At 36.7% G+C, this 18,614-nt stretch overlaps 1 protein-coding gene across 1 annotated transcript in view; it reads left to right on the forward strand.

The window, feature by feature from the left end:
• LOC149792206 (methionine--tRNA ligase, cytoplasmic-like) overlaps nucleotides 1-18,614 on the forward strand; it is a 74,317-nt gene that overhangs the window by 48,113 nt on the left and 7,590 nt on the right. The window contains exons 16-22 of the mRNA XM_089970712.1: nucleotides 178-295; nucleotides 3,153-3,286; nucleotides 4,034-4,113; nucleotides 6,960-7,091; nucleotides 8,478-8,582; nucleotides 13,503-13,686; nucleotides 14,241-14,345. Coding sequence (XP_089826838.1) covers nucleotides 178-295; nucleotides 3,153-3,286; nucleotides 4,034-4,113; nucleotides 6,960-7,091; nucleotides 8,478-8,582; nucleotides 13,503-13,686; nucleotides 14,241-14,345 — 858 coding nt within the window. The remainder of the gene's footprint in view (nucleotides 1-177; nucleotides 296-3,152; nucleotides 3,287-4,033; nucleotides 4,114-6,959; nucleotides 7,092-8,477; nucleotides 8,583-13,502; nucleotides 13,687-14,240; nucleotides 14,346-18,614) is intronic.

An 18,614-nucleotide genomic window follows, 5' to 3' on the forward strand; every position in this document is an offset into this window, starting at 1 on the left:
TGTATCACATGGGGTTGAGTGCTGGTGGGCAAAGTGGTAAGGGAAATATTTATCCATGCATTTGCAATCCCAAATTAAAAGTTAACATGACAGCTATTAATTTACACATGGCTATCTTTTAAAACTCCTCTTTTAATTAACCTAATGATTGCTTGCTTTCATCGAAAATTTATACAGGTGGAGCTGTATAACTTCCTTGGAAAAGACAATGTGCCGTTTCACAGTGTTATCTTCCCTTGTACATTGCTGGGAGCAGATGACGGTTACACCATTGTAAATCACATGATAGCTACAGGTTAGATATGTCTTTCTTAACATGTCCATTTCTCTTTTCTCTGTATCTTAGTCATGTCCATTTGAATTATATCTCTGCCAGATTAATTGGACACATGTATTCACCATAAATGCAAGAGAGTGTTTGAACAAGTAGATTGCTACAAGCAGTATGTGTGTGCTAGTACTCATTTTCTGTGAGTACAAGTGAGAGAGAGGTAGAGAGAGTATACAAATAAAGACAGAGAGATATAAAATGCACATTTGTTGTTGAGTGCATGTTAGTTGGATGCAATACAAAACATGTTTCTGGCGAAAGCTGCGTAATCCAATTTGTTCAGTTTTTGGATTTTGTTTGCATATATTTCATAACACTCTTGATGTGCTTTCTTCATGCTTTAGATGAATCATTATGAAGCTAAGACAAATCATTTAGTACAATTTTGCTTTCCTCTATGATCTTAGCCGTATTGTCACATTCATATAAAGTTTGGGTTAAAGTTTGTTTATTTGCTTATATTTTCTAACCCTCTTGATGGAGTTTCATCATGCTTTGAATATATCGTTATGGAGACAATTCATTATTTGCTTTCCCCTTTGGCCTTATAATCAAGGTCACGATATTAAATTGGCATTAAGGTTTCTTTAAAGTTTTTTTTTTTATTGGCCACTTTTTTCTATATGACTAAATTAATTGTCTTCACACTTTGCATGGATCATTACGAATCTGAGAAAATTCATTCTGTGATATGCATGCTTGGCACTTGGACCTTGGATTATGAGCAGTTCTAAACATTTATGCGGAGAGTAATGTTAAAGTCTTTTTATATGCTTATATTTTCTAATGCCCATGATTTGTTTTCTTAACTCATGTGATAAATCATTATGTAACCAGGACAATTCACATGGTCACTCGCAGTGTTGCGCAATTTTTGTCCCATGTCCAGATATGTCTTAATGGCGCTAACAATGTCCAAAATTGCAAAAGGTGATAAACTTTAAGATGTATCTGGCAAAGAAAACATTCCAAGTTTGTGACAGTTGGTGGGGATGCAATTGAACACATCTGACGGCCGTTAGTGTAACATATTTCGAGATTGACGTCCCCCCTCAATGGCCAGGAAGATTTAATTTAATTTAAGGTTGACAGGATGACTACATTTATGTGAACAGTTTGTCTTGATATTAATGGTTAGTTTAGAAAGAAAAATCATTTAGAAATCATAGGTATTTATTATAATAAATGATAGCAGGTAAATGAGAGAGCAATATCTGGAATGAAATATTCCATGGTAGATCTCATTTCAGGTTAACCAGATAATGTTTTCATGAGCTTTTTAACAAATGATACAATGTTGATTGCTAAATTGTACATTTTCATGTAAATTTTGAAAGGACAGTGCAGACCACAAAGTTGAAATGGCAAAAATGTTGAAGCTACAAAGATTATCATTTTTATGGCATATAAGTGCATTATATGTTATTATTGTCATTTGTACATTTAAAATGGTGACTGGTCCCCATATATGGAGAGAGAAGGATACAGTGTATCCTGCCCTTGACATCCTGTGTGCAGCACTGCACTGGTCACTTGAACCTTGGGATCTTGGGAGAAAGGCTTATTTTTATGTCACAGTTGTAGACACATTTTGTTTGTGCTTATATTTCTATAACCCTTGGATGGATTTTCTTCATATTTTGAATCATTATGAAGCTAATACAGTTCCTTCTTTAGCATGCATTCTCATCCTTTTGATCTTGAATTTATGGTCACTTGTTTTACTTTAATATTTTGTCATTGGTTTGACATGTAGGAAATCCAGATAAAATGTATATCAATATTTTGTTTTTTGTTTGTGATTGAGGGTTGTCCCTACCTGATTGTTGTCTTTAGATGTTTACTTGAATGTAAGTTCAAGACATAACCTTGTTTATGAGTAAGTGAATTTTGTCCTTAGAAATGATCAGTTCTGCAGAACATTCTGTTGTATAATAGCTCAGGTGACAGTCTGTATAAATAGAGTATATGGGTAAACTAGTATTCATTCCTGTTTTATATCAGTCTTTGGGAATCTGTGATCAGATTTTATAGTTATCTTCAGATATACTTTGATAGGAATTATTTGTTTAAATTATTGATTGGATTTGCAAAGTGCTTATTAACTTTTTGGACTAAAACACTACTTTGGGATTATTGAGAACTCGTTCAAAAACATTCTGGATTGCAGCATTGTGGCGCATGAGGACATTCAAGATTATTGGCATTCCTTTTAAATATTCTATACTTTTGGACTTGTGTTAGGACATTTAGGAGTATTTGGGATTTAATTCATAATGCATATAATGTCTCTTACATTTTCAGTTTGTGACTTAGATAATTAAGTTCTTTGTTGAATTTGACTAATATTTTTTCTTTCTTCTTTTGATCGTTACATTGTGTAAGACCTATAGTCATTACACAAGGCTTTCCTGTTTGAATATGAATAATGCCGAAAGAGTGAACCGGTCTTGAGAGACTAGACACTCATTCAACCAACAAAATGTTTTCTCTTTAGAGAGGTGATCTTTCAATAAGGTTGTTATATTACATAATGCAGTATATCCTAGCATGAAATATCTTATTTTTTTGTCAGATTTTACTCATCACAAGGTTAAGGAAACATCTGCAGATATATCATTTCATCCATGGCTGCCCAAGATAAGATAACTTTACTCATGAATATGCATTAACCTGCAAACATAGGCTAGATGCATGCCAGGGTCAATTTTTTCTCCAAAGTGTGACTGTACCGGACATTTCATGCAAATGATAATTACTCTTGTCATAGAACCCTCATTCGTGCTTTAAAAAAGGCACTTCATGTATTGTATATTCTCAGAGTTCTTGAACTATGAGGATGGGAAGTTTTCCAAGAGCAGGGGCGCAGGTGTGTTTGGTGATCAGGCTAAAGAAACAGGAATACCTGCTGACATCTACAGGTTCTACCTGTTGTATATCAGGCCAGAAACACAGGTAAGATTTATTACTATAATTGAATGATTGCATAAAACAAGACAACCTCATTTGCTCAATGTCCTGTTATTTATGTACAGTGAGAGTATTTATTCACCTACTGCAAAGTAAGGGAGCATATTGCTTTGCAGTTGTTTGTTGTACATTTGCACATCTGTACGTCCATCCCAATTTTATTTTAGAACAAAAACTATTGAATTCGGAGCCATTCCATTTTTCACAGATACAATATTTCAAATTGGTTAATTATTTTTTTGTTTTACTTTTTGGAAATTGTCTTTTTACACAATACCTTGTTAGCATGATTGAGTCGAAACCTCTTGAGGTATACAAAGTAAATTTTGCATTTTTATGCATATGTAGATAACCTATTCAGATTTTCATGTCATTATAGCAATTTTTAACACTTTTTCCTTTTTGAAAAACAAAATAGTTCACTTATACCTTTTGGGTTGACAGGGTGGGCACACATGTTCTGAAAATTTGAATCTGGTAAGTTTGAAAAATGTCATGAAATAACTGAGCATAAATTTTATGGCGTTTTTTGGGTGAAAATTTCCGAAATATTGGTAGAGAGATGTAAGTCACAGTGTTTTGATTTTATGCATGGTTAATAGGGTAAAATGCACAGTTATTAAACCATGCTGGATGATAGGTATATAAATGTAACGGTCCAGAACTCTTTACATAATGATCCATGCTTCAAACATGCAACAGTTGACTTGATCTTTTCAAATTAAATTTCAGGACAGCAGCTTTAGTTGGGATGACTTTTTGTTGAAGAACAACACTGAACTTTTAAACAACCTTGGGAACTTTATCAACAGGTAGACAAGAAGAAATATCATTAATTACCTTTTTCGATTGTTGTACCTGCCATCTTGTGACCAGATAAGAGGACAATGGTGACACAGAGAGGGAGCAAAGGAAATGGAAATCCTTAAATATTATAAATTAAGGAATGAGCCAAAAAAATTGTTTATTTCCTTTTTTCATAATCTTCATCACTTGAAGACTTTAGGTTGTGTAAATTACTTGTACCTGTATTTTAGTCAATGTTCACACAAAGCTGATTATCATATTATATTAAATTATACTATATTGTAAACCTGTGTAAACATGTGCTTCGCTTGGCGTTCAGCATTAAGAGGTTAGTATTATGACTGGTTGGCCTGGTCTCAGGATAATGTGATTGGGTAGGACATCATGCTGCATGTCTGCGGCATGATGCCCCAGTGCTAGACATCATTATAAACTGCCACACTTAAGATTATTTAAAGCTACGTTGAAAATCTAAATCACACACACATCATATTAGTAAAATTAATTTGTAAAATAAGTAAATTAATAGACTTTTGGCTTCATTCTTCAATCCCAAAATGATTGTCACAGTACTGATATGTTTGAGTTTACTTGGCTGAACCCACTTTTGCCATAATATCCCCACACTTAAGAGTTCACAGTGAGGATGTTGTAATTCCTTCAATCCGCCCATCTTTATCTCTGTCCATTGCTAAATCTCCTAAGCTGACAGACTAAGAAATTATATGTATCTTATTTCTGTGGAAACCATCCATAGAAATGGTCCCATTTTGACTCCAACCCCTTGGAGGTGGTCAGAGGTTAAATGTAAGACATTACAATGACATTTCAGATGTTTTCATTTGCAATCATAAGAGAAAGACCTGCATATGATGCATTTTGTTTTCCGGTCAAAACAGGAATACATGCATGTGATGGATTTTGTGTTTGGGTCAAAACAAGAAGACATGCATGTGGGATTGTGTGTGTGAGCATAACAGGCAGACAATAATATGATGAATTTTGTGTTTGTCGTAGCAGGAAGACCTGCATGTGATGGATTTAGTGTTTGGGCCAAAACAGGAAGACATGTATGTGATGGATTTTGTGTTTGTATCATAGCGGGAAGAGATGCATGTGGGCCTTTCTGTGTGGGTCTTAGCAGGAAGACATACATGCGCAAGATTTTGTGTTTGGGTCAAAACAGGAAGACATGCATGTGTTGGACCTTGTATTTCGGTCATGACAGGAAGACATGCATGTGATGGATTTTGTGTCATGGAAATAAAAAGAAGATTTGCATGTGATGGATTTTGTGTCATGGAAATAAAAAGAAGATTTGCATGTGATGGATTTTGTATTTGGGTCAAAACAGAAGACATGAATGTGGCACATTTTATGTGGTCATGGCTGGTAGACATGTGATCGATTTTGTGTTTTTAGTCAAAACAGGAAGACATTCATGTAATGGATTTAGTCTGTGGTTCATAGCATAAAGACCTGAACATAATGAATTTTGTGTTTGGTTCAAAACAGGAAGACATGTATGTGATGAGATTTTGTATTTCGGTCATAACAGGAAGAGATACATGTGATGGATTTTGTGTTTTGGTCATAACAGGAAGACTTACGTGCAATCTTGTGTTTTGGTCAAAAGAGGAAGACATGCATGTGATGGATGTACTGTTTGGGTAACAGATGGTAGATAACACATGTAATGGATTGTTTGTTTTTGTAAGGAAGACTTGCATGTGATGGATTTAGACTTGCATGGGATGGATGTTTTGTTTTTGTCAAAACTTGAAGACTTCCATGTGATGGATTTTGTGTTTGGGTCATAATAGGAAAGCATACATAGGGTGTATTTTGTGTGTGGGTCAGGTCAGGAAGGCTTAGATCTGTGATTTTGTGTGTGGTTCATAGCAGGAAGACCTGCATGTATTGGATTGTGTGTTTGGGTCATAGCAGGAAGACATACATGTTGGAATTTGTACTTGGGTCATAGCAGGAAGACATGCATTTGGGATTTTGTGTCTGGGTCATAGCAGGAAGACTTGAATGTGATGGATTTAATGTGCGGGTCATAGCATGAAGACATTTTGTGTTTGGGTGATAGTTGGAAGATATACATCTGATGGATTTTGTGTTTGGATCAAAACAGGAAGACTGTCATGTGATGGATGTAGTGTTTTGGTCATAACAGGAAGACTTGCATTTGATGAATTTTGTGTTTGGATCATAACAGGAAGACCTGCATGTGATGGATTTTTCATTTTGGCCAAAACAGTAAGACATACATGTGATGGATTTAGTGTGTGGGTCATTGCAGTCAGATATTTTGTTTTTGTGTTTTATCAGGAAAACACATATTGTATAGATTTTGTGTTTGAGTCATAGCAGGAAGACATGCATATGTTGGATTTAGTGTTTGGGTCATAACATGAAGACGTGAATGTGGGATTTTCTGTTTTGGTAATAACAGGAAGAATTGCATGTGATGGATTTTGTGTTTGTGTCGAAACATGAAGTCATGCATGTAATGGAGTTTGTGTTTGGGTCATTGGAGTGGTTTTGTGCTCTTCTTTGGTTTGTTTTGGATTGACGTGTGCAGTAAATAGTGTGAAATAATGATGGCAATCATTGAATTTGCCTTTGTTGAAGGTTTATAAATCTTGATCTTTTTGTTTATTTTTATATATACGTTCATTCATAAAGTCATTTGGATGATACTTTGACGCTACACAGCCAATATTGTACCCACATGCTGTTATACATGCTTATCATTTTGACTGATTGATGGTTATATATCCCCACTCTTTTTGTCTGATACATTTCATTATTGGTTGAAAATGCGTCATTATGTTTTCTTCAGAGCCCTAAAGTTTGTGGACAGCAACTTTGAAGGTACAATTCAGCCAATGGATCTGACAGCAGAGGAATTCAATCTACTGGCCATGATCAATCGTGAGCTTCACACGTATATCGAGAATATGGAACAGGCAAAGTAAGAACAGATTTGAATTATTTTTCCTGTATAATGCAGGCCTAATTGCAAATGGCATATTCCATTACAGTGAACTAGTAGATATGGGTATGTGCTGTTGTCTTTTCATCTGCTTTGAATCACACACTGTAAAATAAGGATAGCAAGCAAATACAAGACAAATGCATACAGAGGTCTTCCAATATTATTGTAGCAAAAGCAAGCACATATATGTGTGAAAGAAACTGAATAGCTAGGAAGCAACATTCATTTTTTGCAGACAATTGCTTTGTTTTTAATGATGAATTGCAACTGTTTATGTACTTACAGTATCTATTTTTATTACAGAGTTTCTGCTTTGCTGTCTCTTCCTTCTTTGCTTAATCATAATGAAATATGCTGCAAACACACAATTTGTTCATTAGTTTATGTATGTTATATACTGATGAATCAGGACAATAGTTGAAGTATCTAATATACTGATTAAGCCGGTCGATATTTGAAGTAATGTAGTGATGAATCAAATCAATAGTTGATGTATGTGATATACTGATGATTCAGGATAATAGTTGAAAGATGTTGTTGTTGGGTTAACGCCATTTTTCAGCACACGATAGGCTATACATGGCGGCCAGTATTAATGGTGGAGGAAGAAACCGGGAAAACCCCGGAAAGAACCACCGACCCACGAGAAGCTACTGGCAAACTTTCTCACATACCCACATTGGCTGAATCCGAGACTCGAACCTACGCAGACAGAGGTGAGATGGCAGTGACCCGTAACGGAGAGCGCTTTAGACCACTCGGCCACTCGGGGCCCCCGTTGAAATATGTAATGTACTGATGAATCAGGACAACAGTTGAAGGATGTAATATTCTGATGAATCAGTTCAATATTTGAAATAAGCGATATACTGATGAATCAATTCAATATTTCAAGTATGTGATATACTGATGATTCAGGATAATAGTTGAAATATGTAATATACTGATTAATCAGGACAATAGTTGAAATATGTAATATACTGATGAATCAGGACAACAGTTGAAGGATGTAATATTCTGATGAATCAGTTCAATATTTGAAGTATGTGATATACTGATGAATCAGGTCAATAGTTGATTGATATAATCAGTGATTTAATAGGCAGACAAAACTGGAATCTCATGAAAACCATGTCAGATTATTTTATGAAATTTTTAATGACATTTAATTTTTAGAATGCACTACTACTGCGGTTTGAGTAGGTTATATTTTCTCACATTTCAAGCATTCAATCTGAAGTTTAAGTGTCCACCTTGACTAAATTTCGGTTTCATAATAAAATTAGTAAATGCTTGACTTTTAGGTATATGGATAATGTTCACAAGGAAATAACAGAAATTAATTTACTACTCATTTTACAGGCTAAGGGACTCCATACGGAACATCCTTAACATCTCAAGACTTGGTAACCAGTACATGCAGGAATACAAGCCATGGGTGTTAATTAAAGGGACTGAAGAAGACAGGTATGTAGGAATACAAACCATGAGTGCTGACTCAATGGAGTTAAACATACGGGTATGTAGGAATACAAGCCATGGGTGCTGACTAAAGGGAGTTAAACATACGGGTATGTAGGAATACAAGCTATGGGTGCTAATTGAAGGGAGTGAATAATACATGTATGTATGAATATAAGCCATGGATGATGATTAAAGGTGGTGAAGAAAACATATATGCAGGAATACAAGCTGTGGGTGCTGATTAAGGGGGTAAATAAAATGGGTACATAAAAATACAAACAATGGGTGCTGATTAAAGGGCATAAAGAATACAGGTATGCAAGAATATAAGTCATGGTGGTGCTGATTAAAGGGAGTGAAGAATACAGGTATGTAGGAATACAAACTGCGTGCTTATTGAAGGAAGTGAAGACAGATTTTTAGGAATGCAAGTCATTGGTGATGATTAAAGCCAATCAAGAGGACAGGTATGTCGGATACAAGTCATGGGTGCTGATTAAATTGAGTGTGGAGGACAGGTGTGTAAGATAAAAGTCATGGTGCTGATTAAATCGAGAGAGGAGGACGTATTTAGGATACAAGTTATAGGTTCTGATTAAAGGGAGTGAGGAGGACAGGTATGTAGGTTTAAATATCGATAAATGTTTCGGTGAATGCTGTAATGTTTTACATTTGTCCATCGATGGCAATCCGTCCATCCCCATGCCATCTTCAGCTTCCTAGATTTAAACAAACTGGCTATTTTATATCACGATGTCTGCACAGTAACTTGAGGTTTGTGGTATTACCAGCCTACCAGTGTACTGCTGTATATTTTCCTGGTGGAACATACCGCGGTACTTTCTAACTGTACCATTACTTCAGTAGTTTCTTTCAGTTAGGAATGTACAGAAATTTCTGAGTGATGATCTTAAGAAATTAATACTGTTAGTGGCAAGGTTTTGTTTTACTTGACAAAATAACTCATATTAATATTTCACAAAGCAGTAGTGTTTGGCACAAATTAATTTTAAATATTACAAATATGATTGTATTCATGATCCTTTGATCACCTGTTTGACATGTGCAATGTATGCCAGTGTGGTGGCCAAATCGGATCTTGTTAAAGATTATATGTTCAAATCCAAATTGTAAAAAATAGATGTCAGTTGTTATTCATTTTCTAGCATATGGTAATGTGCTAAGGATATGTACTCCTTTGTGAGACTCCAAATCATCCTAAGATTTTCAAGAGAGAAGTTGCATTCTGTTTGAATTGTACATAATTTATCAATTCCACTAAATATTTTCTCATTTATTGATTCAGGGTGTTTTAAGTATACTGTCCCTCTCTGATACATATCTTGCCAGGGTGTTGACATCTCACTCAACGTTTCACTGCCTATTATATCAAAAGTATTGTTTCGATGTGAGCAATTCCAATTTGTATCAACAAGATCTCTAATGTCATCACAGTGTATTTTACTGGGTGTCAGCTCTACTGCTAACTTAATCAAGTCACTGTAGTTACAGGTTTTAGATCACACCTTGTACAACAATTATCATACACACAGCAAATTCATCTGCTATAAGGTACTGAGCATTCAATTGGGCAGGGCTGCGATTTTCTTTTGAGCTGAGATATATTATTTTCTTCAGTATTGTTTTCTTCCAATAATAGTATGAATGTCATATTGTGTTATTTTGATATATATGAGAGCAAGATATGTTTCCAGCTTTTGACAGGTGGAATTTTCTCTAAAATAATATCAGGCCCCTGCCCCAGAACATGAAATTGTTGGTCCCTAATATAATTATGTTATACCATGGTAGGTATCAAAGTATGTTCATAAATACCATGGTACAAGATTTTCATGGTACCCAGCTCTAATGGTAACCATGTGCAAGAGAGAAAGATATGATCTTTGGATCCTTCACACTGGTTTCCAGTATTATTAATAGCGTTATTAATGCTGGGGTCCAAAGGTTAGGTCACTGACTGAAAGAAGAAAACTAAATGGTTTCTCCATAATATATTGAGTTCTTCACTTTCTGAAGTTATGGCTTGCACTTTGGTTAAGGACCCTGTTAATTTCAGAATCAAAAAGTTAATGGTTCAGTTCACTGTCAATGAAATAAGAATTTTCTTTTTTGCATAATAGCTTTACTTTTAGACAACATACCTTGAGTCAAGTTAATGGAGAGCTGGCATTTAAGGTATTGAAGATGCCTGTTTATTATGGGTTCAAAAGATCAATGGTCATGGAAGTCCTAACTTGTAGAAAAATTGGTTTTGCAGAATAACGTTTGTTGTAAAGTATCTTTATTGATCATACTTTGTGGATATCTTGCACTTATAGTAATAAAGAAACTTAAAATGTCTGGAGTTTAAAAGTCAGAGGTCATGGGCAATGTTGCTCAAATAAGTAAATAATGGTCATTGAGACCAGCTCGTCAGTAATTTCCCAAATTAACCATACTCTACTAATACCTGAATATACTACCATTACAAATTGATTGGGCATGTACTTTGCTATTAAAGGTTCTATTGTAAAATTGTCTTTGAACGTCTTGCAGAAATTACTTTTTTCCTTTGTTTCCATCACACTTCTATGAGATATTTAGTTGTCCTACGTGTCTGATGACACTAGTTGTGCAGCCCATGGTGACTATGCATTTGGCTCATGAGGCCAAAGCTGGATGCACACAGGATGTTACAGAATGAGTATGGTAGGTATATAGACATGATGGTCTGGGTTGCTGCAATGTGCCGTTTTTCTCTCAAGGCTGTGAGTCGTTGGCTGTGGTTATCCTACACCAGTTCGCGACGAGTGTGCACCAGGTAGACAGGTCCTTGGCTGAGGCCTCAAGCTCGCTGGGTTTGATTCCACACCATTACCGCTTACACTTAAAGTTGTCTTGGTACATTTTCCTTTGGCATCCTCGTTTCTGTTTTCCTTGCTTGAGCTCAACGTAGAAGAACTGTTTTTGTACTATGGTCTCCTCCATCCGAATGACATGGCCAGACCATCAAAGCTAGTCTTTCAGCAGCAATGCCTCAGTGCTAATAACACTGGCCCTGTTGATGACTTCTATGTTGTACAACTTGTCTTACCATCAGATGTGCATGATTGACAATAGTGAGCACACGCAGAATAGATTGAGCTGCTTCATATGCCTGCAGTATACGGTCTAGGTTTCACAGGCTTAGAGCAAGGATGTGAGGAATACAGCGTTATAGATTTTGAGTTTGGTGGGCATCCAAAATGTCTTTTTGCCGCAGGATTCTGACATGAAGTCTTCCTAGGGCTTGGCTTGCTTTCCAGATCCGGCTGTATTTTCCTTGTCCAGCAAACCATCTGAAGATATTGTGCGTCCAAGGTACGTAAAGCTCTCCACGTTCTTCAGCTGTCTCTCCTCAGTCTTGATGGTGGGTTGTGGTGGGTTTGTGTAAGGAGCTGGATGAAAGAATACTTCTTTTTTATCTAGGTTTATTGTTCGATCCGACAGCCTGGATGCCTCATAGAACTTATTCACAGTGGTCTGTAGGTGGTTTTCCTTGTGTGCCATAAGTGCAGAATCATCTACAAACAGCTTCGAGAGGTAATATTTCCATTGTCTTTGTTCTTGCAATGAGCTGATACCAATCAAACAGGGATCCATCAAGGCGATACTTGATGTAGATTCCAATGCCTAGGTCCTTCACGGCATGGAGTAGGACTTGGTTGAAGAAAAGGTTGAACAGCATATGAGCAAGCATACAGCCCTGCTTCACTCTGGTGAAGATGCCAAAGTGCCATCCATACTTGCTATTGGCCAAGACCTCTCCTGTCATGTCGTCATTGAACAACTGGATAAGGGTGGTGAACTTTCTAGGTCAGCCATTTTTCCAAGGAGAACTACAGGGCTTCTCTATTCACAGAGTTGACAGCCTAGGTGAGGTCCATAAATAATGTATGTGCTGTTCCATGCATTTCTCCTCTATTTTCCTCCCACTGAAGATCACGTTGACTGTCCTGCGGCCTGGACAGATTCAACACTGTGGTTCAGGTAGCAGTTTCTCTGAAATGATTGCAACAGGTCTGTTCAGGATGGTGTGACAAGAATCTTTCCTGAAATGGAGAGCAGACAGATTCCTTTTTAGCTGTAGCAGTAAGCTCTAGCACATTTATTATTGTACAGTGAGATATGGTGACATCTTGTAGATCAGCAGGCATATCATCCTTGTACCAGATACTGGTGAGGATATAATGGAAAGCTTCAAATGCTTCTGTGCCGGGAGCCTTGAATATCTCTGCAGGATTCAGTCTTTACCTGGTGCTATGCCACAGTTCATCTGTTCAATGGCCATACACACTTCCTGCTCAGATGGGGGCAACTCCAACTCTTCACAAACTGGTCTTTGATGGATTTGTTACACTGTTGCTCTATTGACAGTAGATGGTGATTGAGGAGCTGACTAAAATGTTCCTTTCATCTTTATTTAATCCCTTCGATGTCTTTGATGGTTATTATGCCATTTTCTAAGAGTAGATGGTGTGGATCCGAATCTGGAAGGACCATGAACAACTTTATTGGCACTATAGAACATTTTGGAGTTTTTCATATCAGTATATTGTTGGATTTCTTCATGACTCACTTAGCTGTTTCGATCACCATCTCTTTGAGCTGGGTTCATAGCCTCCAGTACTGTATCATTCACATTTAAAAAAAAACAAAAAAAAAAAAACACGAGACCAGTGAAAGTAGCTTGCTAAAGCAAAATTGATAACACAATATGCAGAAGGTAATGGATATTGGTATCTAAATTTCAGTTAGATATTGGTTTGATTTAGCCCTTTATCATGTTCTCAAAAACTGACAAATCAGATTTAGTTGTAAATGGGATCCATTGTACATTTATTGAAAAGATGACACTGCAACACTCTTTAACTCTATTTGCAGGTGTAAAGCAGGCACTGTGTGCAGCTTATGTGCCAACATTGGATGCCTTCTCTCAGTGCTGCTTCAACCATACATGCCAGATGTTAGCAGAACCATACAGGAGCAGCTGAATGCACCACAGGAATGTTATTTCATCTATAAGGACTTTGTCTGCCATTTACCTTCAGGGCACAAAATGGGAAAGGTAAGAGTTATTATTGTATACAATATATGCTCACTGATAAGTTCAGTCCAACTACAGAGACCCAGATGTACCATCGCATAATGCACCGGCAGACCTGGGTCTGTGCAGTGTTTTGTAAACATTAATTAAAAGCCATATTTTGAAACTGGCTTTCCTGGTGTACCTCTTTTCATCCTCATGGAAATAGTGAACACAAAAGCTATTTTAGCCAGAAACCTACAAATATAAAAATCAGACTTACATTCCCGAAGTTAGGATATAAATCTAGACATAAAACATGTACAAGTTCTGAAATTAGACATGAATTCCATTTTGTGCTCAGTTTCATGACTATATGGCATGTACAAGAATGGTTTGAAGTTGGAAATGTCATCAGAACAATCATTTGATCCAGTTGACATGAACATTATGCTATAGATCTTGACATTGTATAATAAAAGTCATTCATGCCCCATGACCCACACTTGACAGTGGTGTGATCCATTTGTAATATTCTGCATTCACCAATTACATTATTTGTATCCATTGATTTATTAAATATTATTCTTTTACAGCCTTTTCCACTCTTCCAAAAGATTGAACCTGCAGTAATAGAGGAATTGAAAAAGAAATTTTCAGGACCACCAGGCCCTGCACCTTCAAAAGATGCAGCTAATAAGGTAAGACATGTAGAGCTTGTGTTATATGAGATCCCAATAAAATATGAAATTAATATAGATGGACATTCACCAAAATTAAGTTTTTCACAGATTAATTTTTCTTAAGCAAAGATTATTTTCTGATGATAATTTGAACCAAATGATTATACACTGCAAATATTTCCATAAAAATAAAAGTTGCACGTTTGGGGAAATCTGTCAACGGTGTGCTGCATGAATCTTTTTAGTCAAGTTCGTACCCATATTCCACACAGTCTGCAACATTTTAATATATAGTAGAAATGAACCCAAAGACAGTCTGTTTGCATTTTGAATCAGTACACTTGTGTTACCTCAGTTAAATCAACTAACATAATGTACTTAAGTCAAAGAATATTTTGTCAACTCTTACACTCTAGCACTCTGCCAATATCATAGGTATGATTATTGCTTCTCTTCTATGGTATCCTCAGTAAGGGTTTAAAGGTCATATATGCACGAATTTCAATTATAGTAATATTTCAAGTAATTGTTTTGGCATATTTGTTTTTAAACTGCCTTTACTGTGTACCACGTAGGTTGAAATGGAACAGCTGTCAAATTTTATGTGATGAAATGTCTACATATTAATTCTTAATAGTTTTATAGTGCAATAATTCATTTTTACATTAAAATGTTTATATTCCTACAGTAATAATTGTAGCATGATATGAAATGTAAAAGAAACTATACTACGGTTAAGCTAGATATTCAACTGAAATACCAGTACATTGACTGGTATGGACAGTTTAAATACAGTATACAGACTGGTATGGAAAATTGAAATACCAGTACATAGACTGGTTTGGAAAATTGAAATGCCAGTACATAGACTGGTATGCACAAATTGAAATACCAGTATATAGATTGGTATGGAAAATTTAAATACTGATACATAAACCAGTATGCAACATTGAAATACCAGTACAGAAACTAATATGGAAAATTTAAAGCAGGTCCTGTATATACATGTAGATACCTTGTTTAATTTTGGATGTTGAATGTAAAATTATTACCTTGAAAACTTATTGTAATATTGACAATATATGCATTATTAATATTGATGATTTATTAGGCAACTTGAAAAGTCAGTTCAGTAACACTGATGTCTTTCATTGCCCAATAGTTTCAAAAAGCTTCATACAACCTATTAAAATAAACAAACAATTGGGACTCTCTTCTTTGTTTATGGTTTAACTATTTCCATTTGCTTCAAGTAGTGGCTGTCTTTTTAAATCTATTCCAGTATAATTCTGTTACCCAGTATTTTTGAGTGGCCGAGTGGTCTAAACTGCCCACCGTTCCGGATCACTGCCATCTCACTTCTATCTTTATGTTCGAGTCCAAGGCTCTGCTAGCGTGGGTACGTGGGAAAGCCTGCCAGTAGCTTCTCGTGGGTCGGTGGTTCTTCCCTGGGTTTTCCATGGTTCTTCCTCCACCAGTTATACTGGCCGCCATGTATAGCCCATCTTGTGCTGAAAAATGGCGTTAAACCCTATAACAACAACAATAACAACCCAGTATTTTGAACTAGTCTACATCAACGCTGACGAGTCTCAACTGTATATACTCAACTACAAGTCAATGTACAACTGCAAGTAAAACAGACCCTGATCTGTCATTGCATAATGTGCTGGCAGATCAGGGTCTTGATGTTTGTTTTTCTGACTACTCCTAAAAAACTACAAGTGCATTATGCAGTGGCAGATCTGGGTCTGTGCAGTTTACAGTTTGATTCGACTTGTAAGTATGTATATACAGTAATGTACTTGTATTGCTTTTTATACAAAAGATTTTAAAGAGATTGACCAGAATTTGTAAGATTCTCTATATCTGTTAAACTAAATCATACACATATATCAAACCTGTGGACCCTCCGTATTCTTCCACATTGTGCAGAGAAAGTAATAGCAAATACATAAATATGCCTTTCAAGTGCCAACTCTGATTTTGCGAGAGTTAAAAATACTAAATGGTTGTATTAGCATGTTAGAATGAAAATAAGCAAAAGAAGTATGAAAATAATGCTAAATCAGCTTACCTTAGACCTTAGTTAGGTTTGTATTAAATAGAGGGCTCGTGTGCAAAACGCCATGCACTGTGCATGTGTAAGATTTATTTGTATTCCATCTGTAGTGTAAACAGCATCATGGCTGAGTCAGGTTTGGAAAATGAATTTGAAATACATTTCTGGGGAAGCGAGTGGTGGAAAAAAAAATTTAACCCAAAGACATGAAGAGATGAGTACAGCAGCTTATCGCATCATACTGCACGATTTGGCTGTTCATGTTTGCTAGTAGAAAGGGCAATAGTTATGCCTTCTGCAAACTGTGTAAAACATAGTTCAATTGGGAGTGATGGTGGGAATGACACATTGCTAATCCAGCCCTCTCTGCTAAATATTATCAGCTAATAAGCCCACAAAGGTTCCATTTAGAGTGATCTCTCCTTGATAGAATGATTGGTTCCAAATCCCATGAGTACTTAGGTTGCTACTTCCACTCGTGTTGAAGCCCACAGTCTCTCTCAGGAGAGACCTCGCAAACCATCCCACAATTATTCTGGAATTTATTCTTCATTAAAGCAAGTATTTGAAGGCAAATATTTTTCAGCTATAAGTTTCCAACCTTTCAAGTCGTTCCTTGTTCGTTCCTATTCACAAACGTTTTCTGCATTTTGTACTAACTTTGTTATGCTGACACATGAAGGTGCCGCTTGTACACACCAGCTCAGGTTTTTAGTGCACCCTATCAGACTGGTGTGATACTATTTTCTGAGCCAGGATTGTGTGCTAAAGAAAACTGAATAATTTGCTGCATAATTTCTTATGGACAGGGTCATGGCCTATTTCAGTAGCACGCCATGGCTACAATTTCTGACTACCTGGAAAAAAGTTTTGAAAAATACAAGTGCGTTATAGCTTGGAACAAGACACGATAGCCATTTTACATTTTATTCTCCTTGTCTGCCTTGAATTCTTTGTCAACAAAGACAAATCAATAAACATACCAACTTGGCATTTTATCCATTTGGGCATGGATTTCAAAACAGAGTCACCCTCAGGAATGGGCATTAACTTCAGTTCTGTGATGGTTTCAGTTCTTATACAGATCACCCTGACAAGTTCTTTGCCTGCTGGGTTTACTCAGTGTGGCAGACTTGTTGTCCTAGGCGACCCTTTTTGAGATCATTACAATCATCATGTTGTCCCAATAGAAGCGAATACATTGCCCTTTTGACCAAATTATAAGGTGCCCCAGGTGACCAAGTGGTCTGAGGTGCTTGCTTTTACATATCACTCACACCTCATGTATGTCCAAGTGGGTTGAAGTTTTGGTTTGGCAAATGCAGGTATATGGGAAAGCTTGCCAGTAGTTGCCTGTTGATCAGTGGTTCTTCTTGTGTTCTTCCTCAAAAGAACTATACTGGCTGCCACGTATGGTCCATCATGTGCTGAAAAATGGCATGAAACCCCACAAACTGAACCAACCTATAACTGTCTCCACATATATGAGGTTCCAGCTTGGAAGATGGGACAACCTCAGTTAACTCACATTGTGTGTTCCCTTGCAGGTAAAACCTCCACAGATCGCGGTGTTTACAGATTCAAGCACCGAGGTCCAGGGTGCACATCTCCTTTCATCATTCCACGAGGCCAGTGGAGTGTGGCTCACTGAGGACCATCGTTTGCAGATGGAAGCCATACTGAGCATTTCATTAGTGGCAGGATGAACCATATGGAAAGGGCGTTCTCATTATGTCCAACAATTCCACTGTGTTGAATTATTTTAGACACCAAGGGTAAACCGAGTCTTCAGACATTTTCATTATTGCTTGGGATTGTATAAGATGGTGTCTTGAGTGACAAATCCACCTGCAAATGCATCATATTCCTGGCCGACTAAATGTATTACTGGACTCTCCATCCCAGAAGAATCAACTAATTCAAAACACTGAGTCGCTTCATCCCTTGAATTTCACTCACATATGTGGCCACTGGGATTGATCAATGGTGACTCTATTTGTGGGAACCTTTCTCCCACAAGTCCCGGATTCGAAGACATGGGTGGTCGATGGACTTTCCAGAAAATTGGAATGGTTTAGATGCGAATGCTTACCCACCAACATATCTGATTTTGAAGGCGATTCACAAAGCAAACGATTCAGAGTGTCATCTCGTCATGGTTCTTCCACTCAAGTGAGAAAAAAATTGTGGATGAATGACATATCTCTAGCAGCAGAAATATCCAA

This window comes from Sinohyriopsis cumingii, chromosome 9 (genome assembly GCF_028554795.1).
Source record: "Sinohyriopsis cumingii isolate HCF-2022 chromosome 9, ASM2855479v2, whole genome shotgun sequence".
In the NCBI taxonomy this organism is placed as follows: Eukaryota; Metazoa; Mollusca; class Bivalvia; order Unionida; family Unionidae; genus Sinohyriopsis; species Sinohyriopsis cumingii.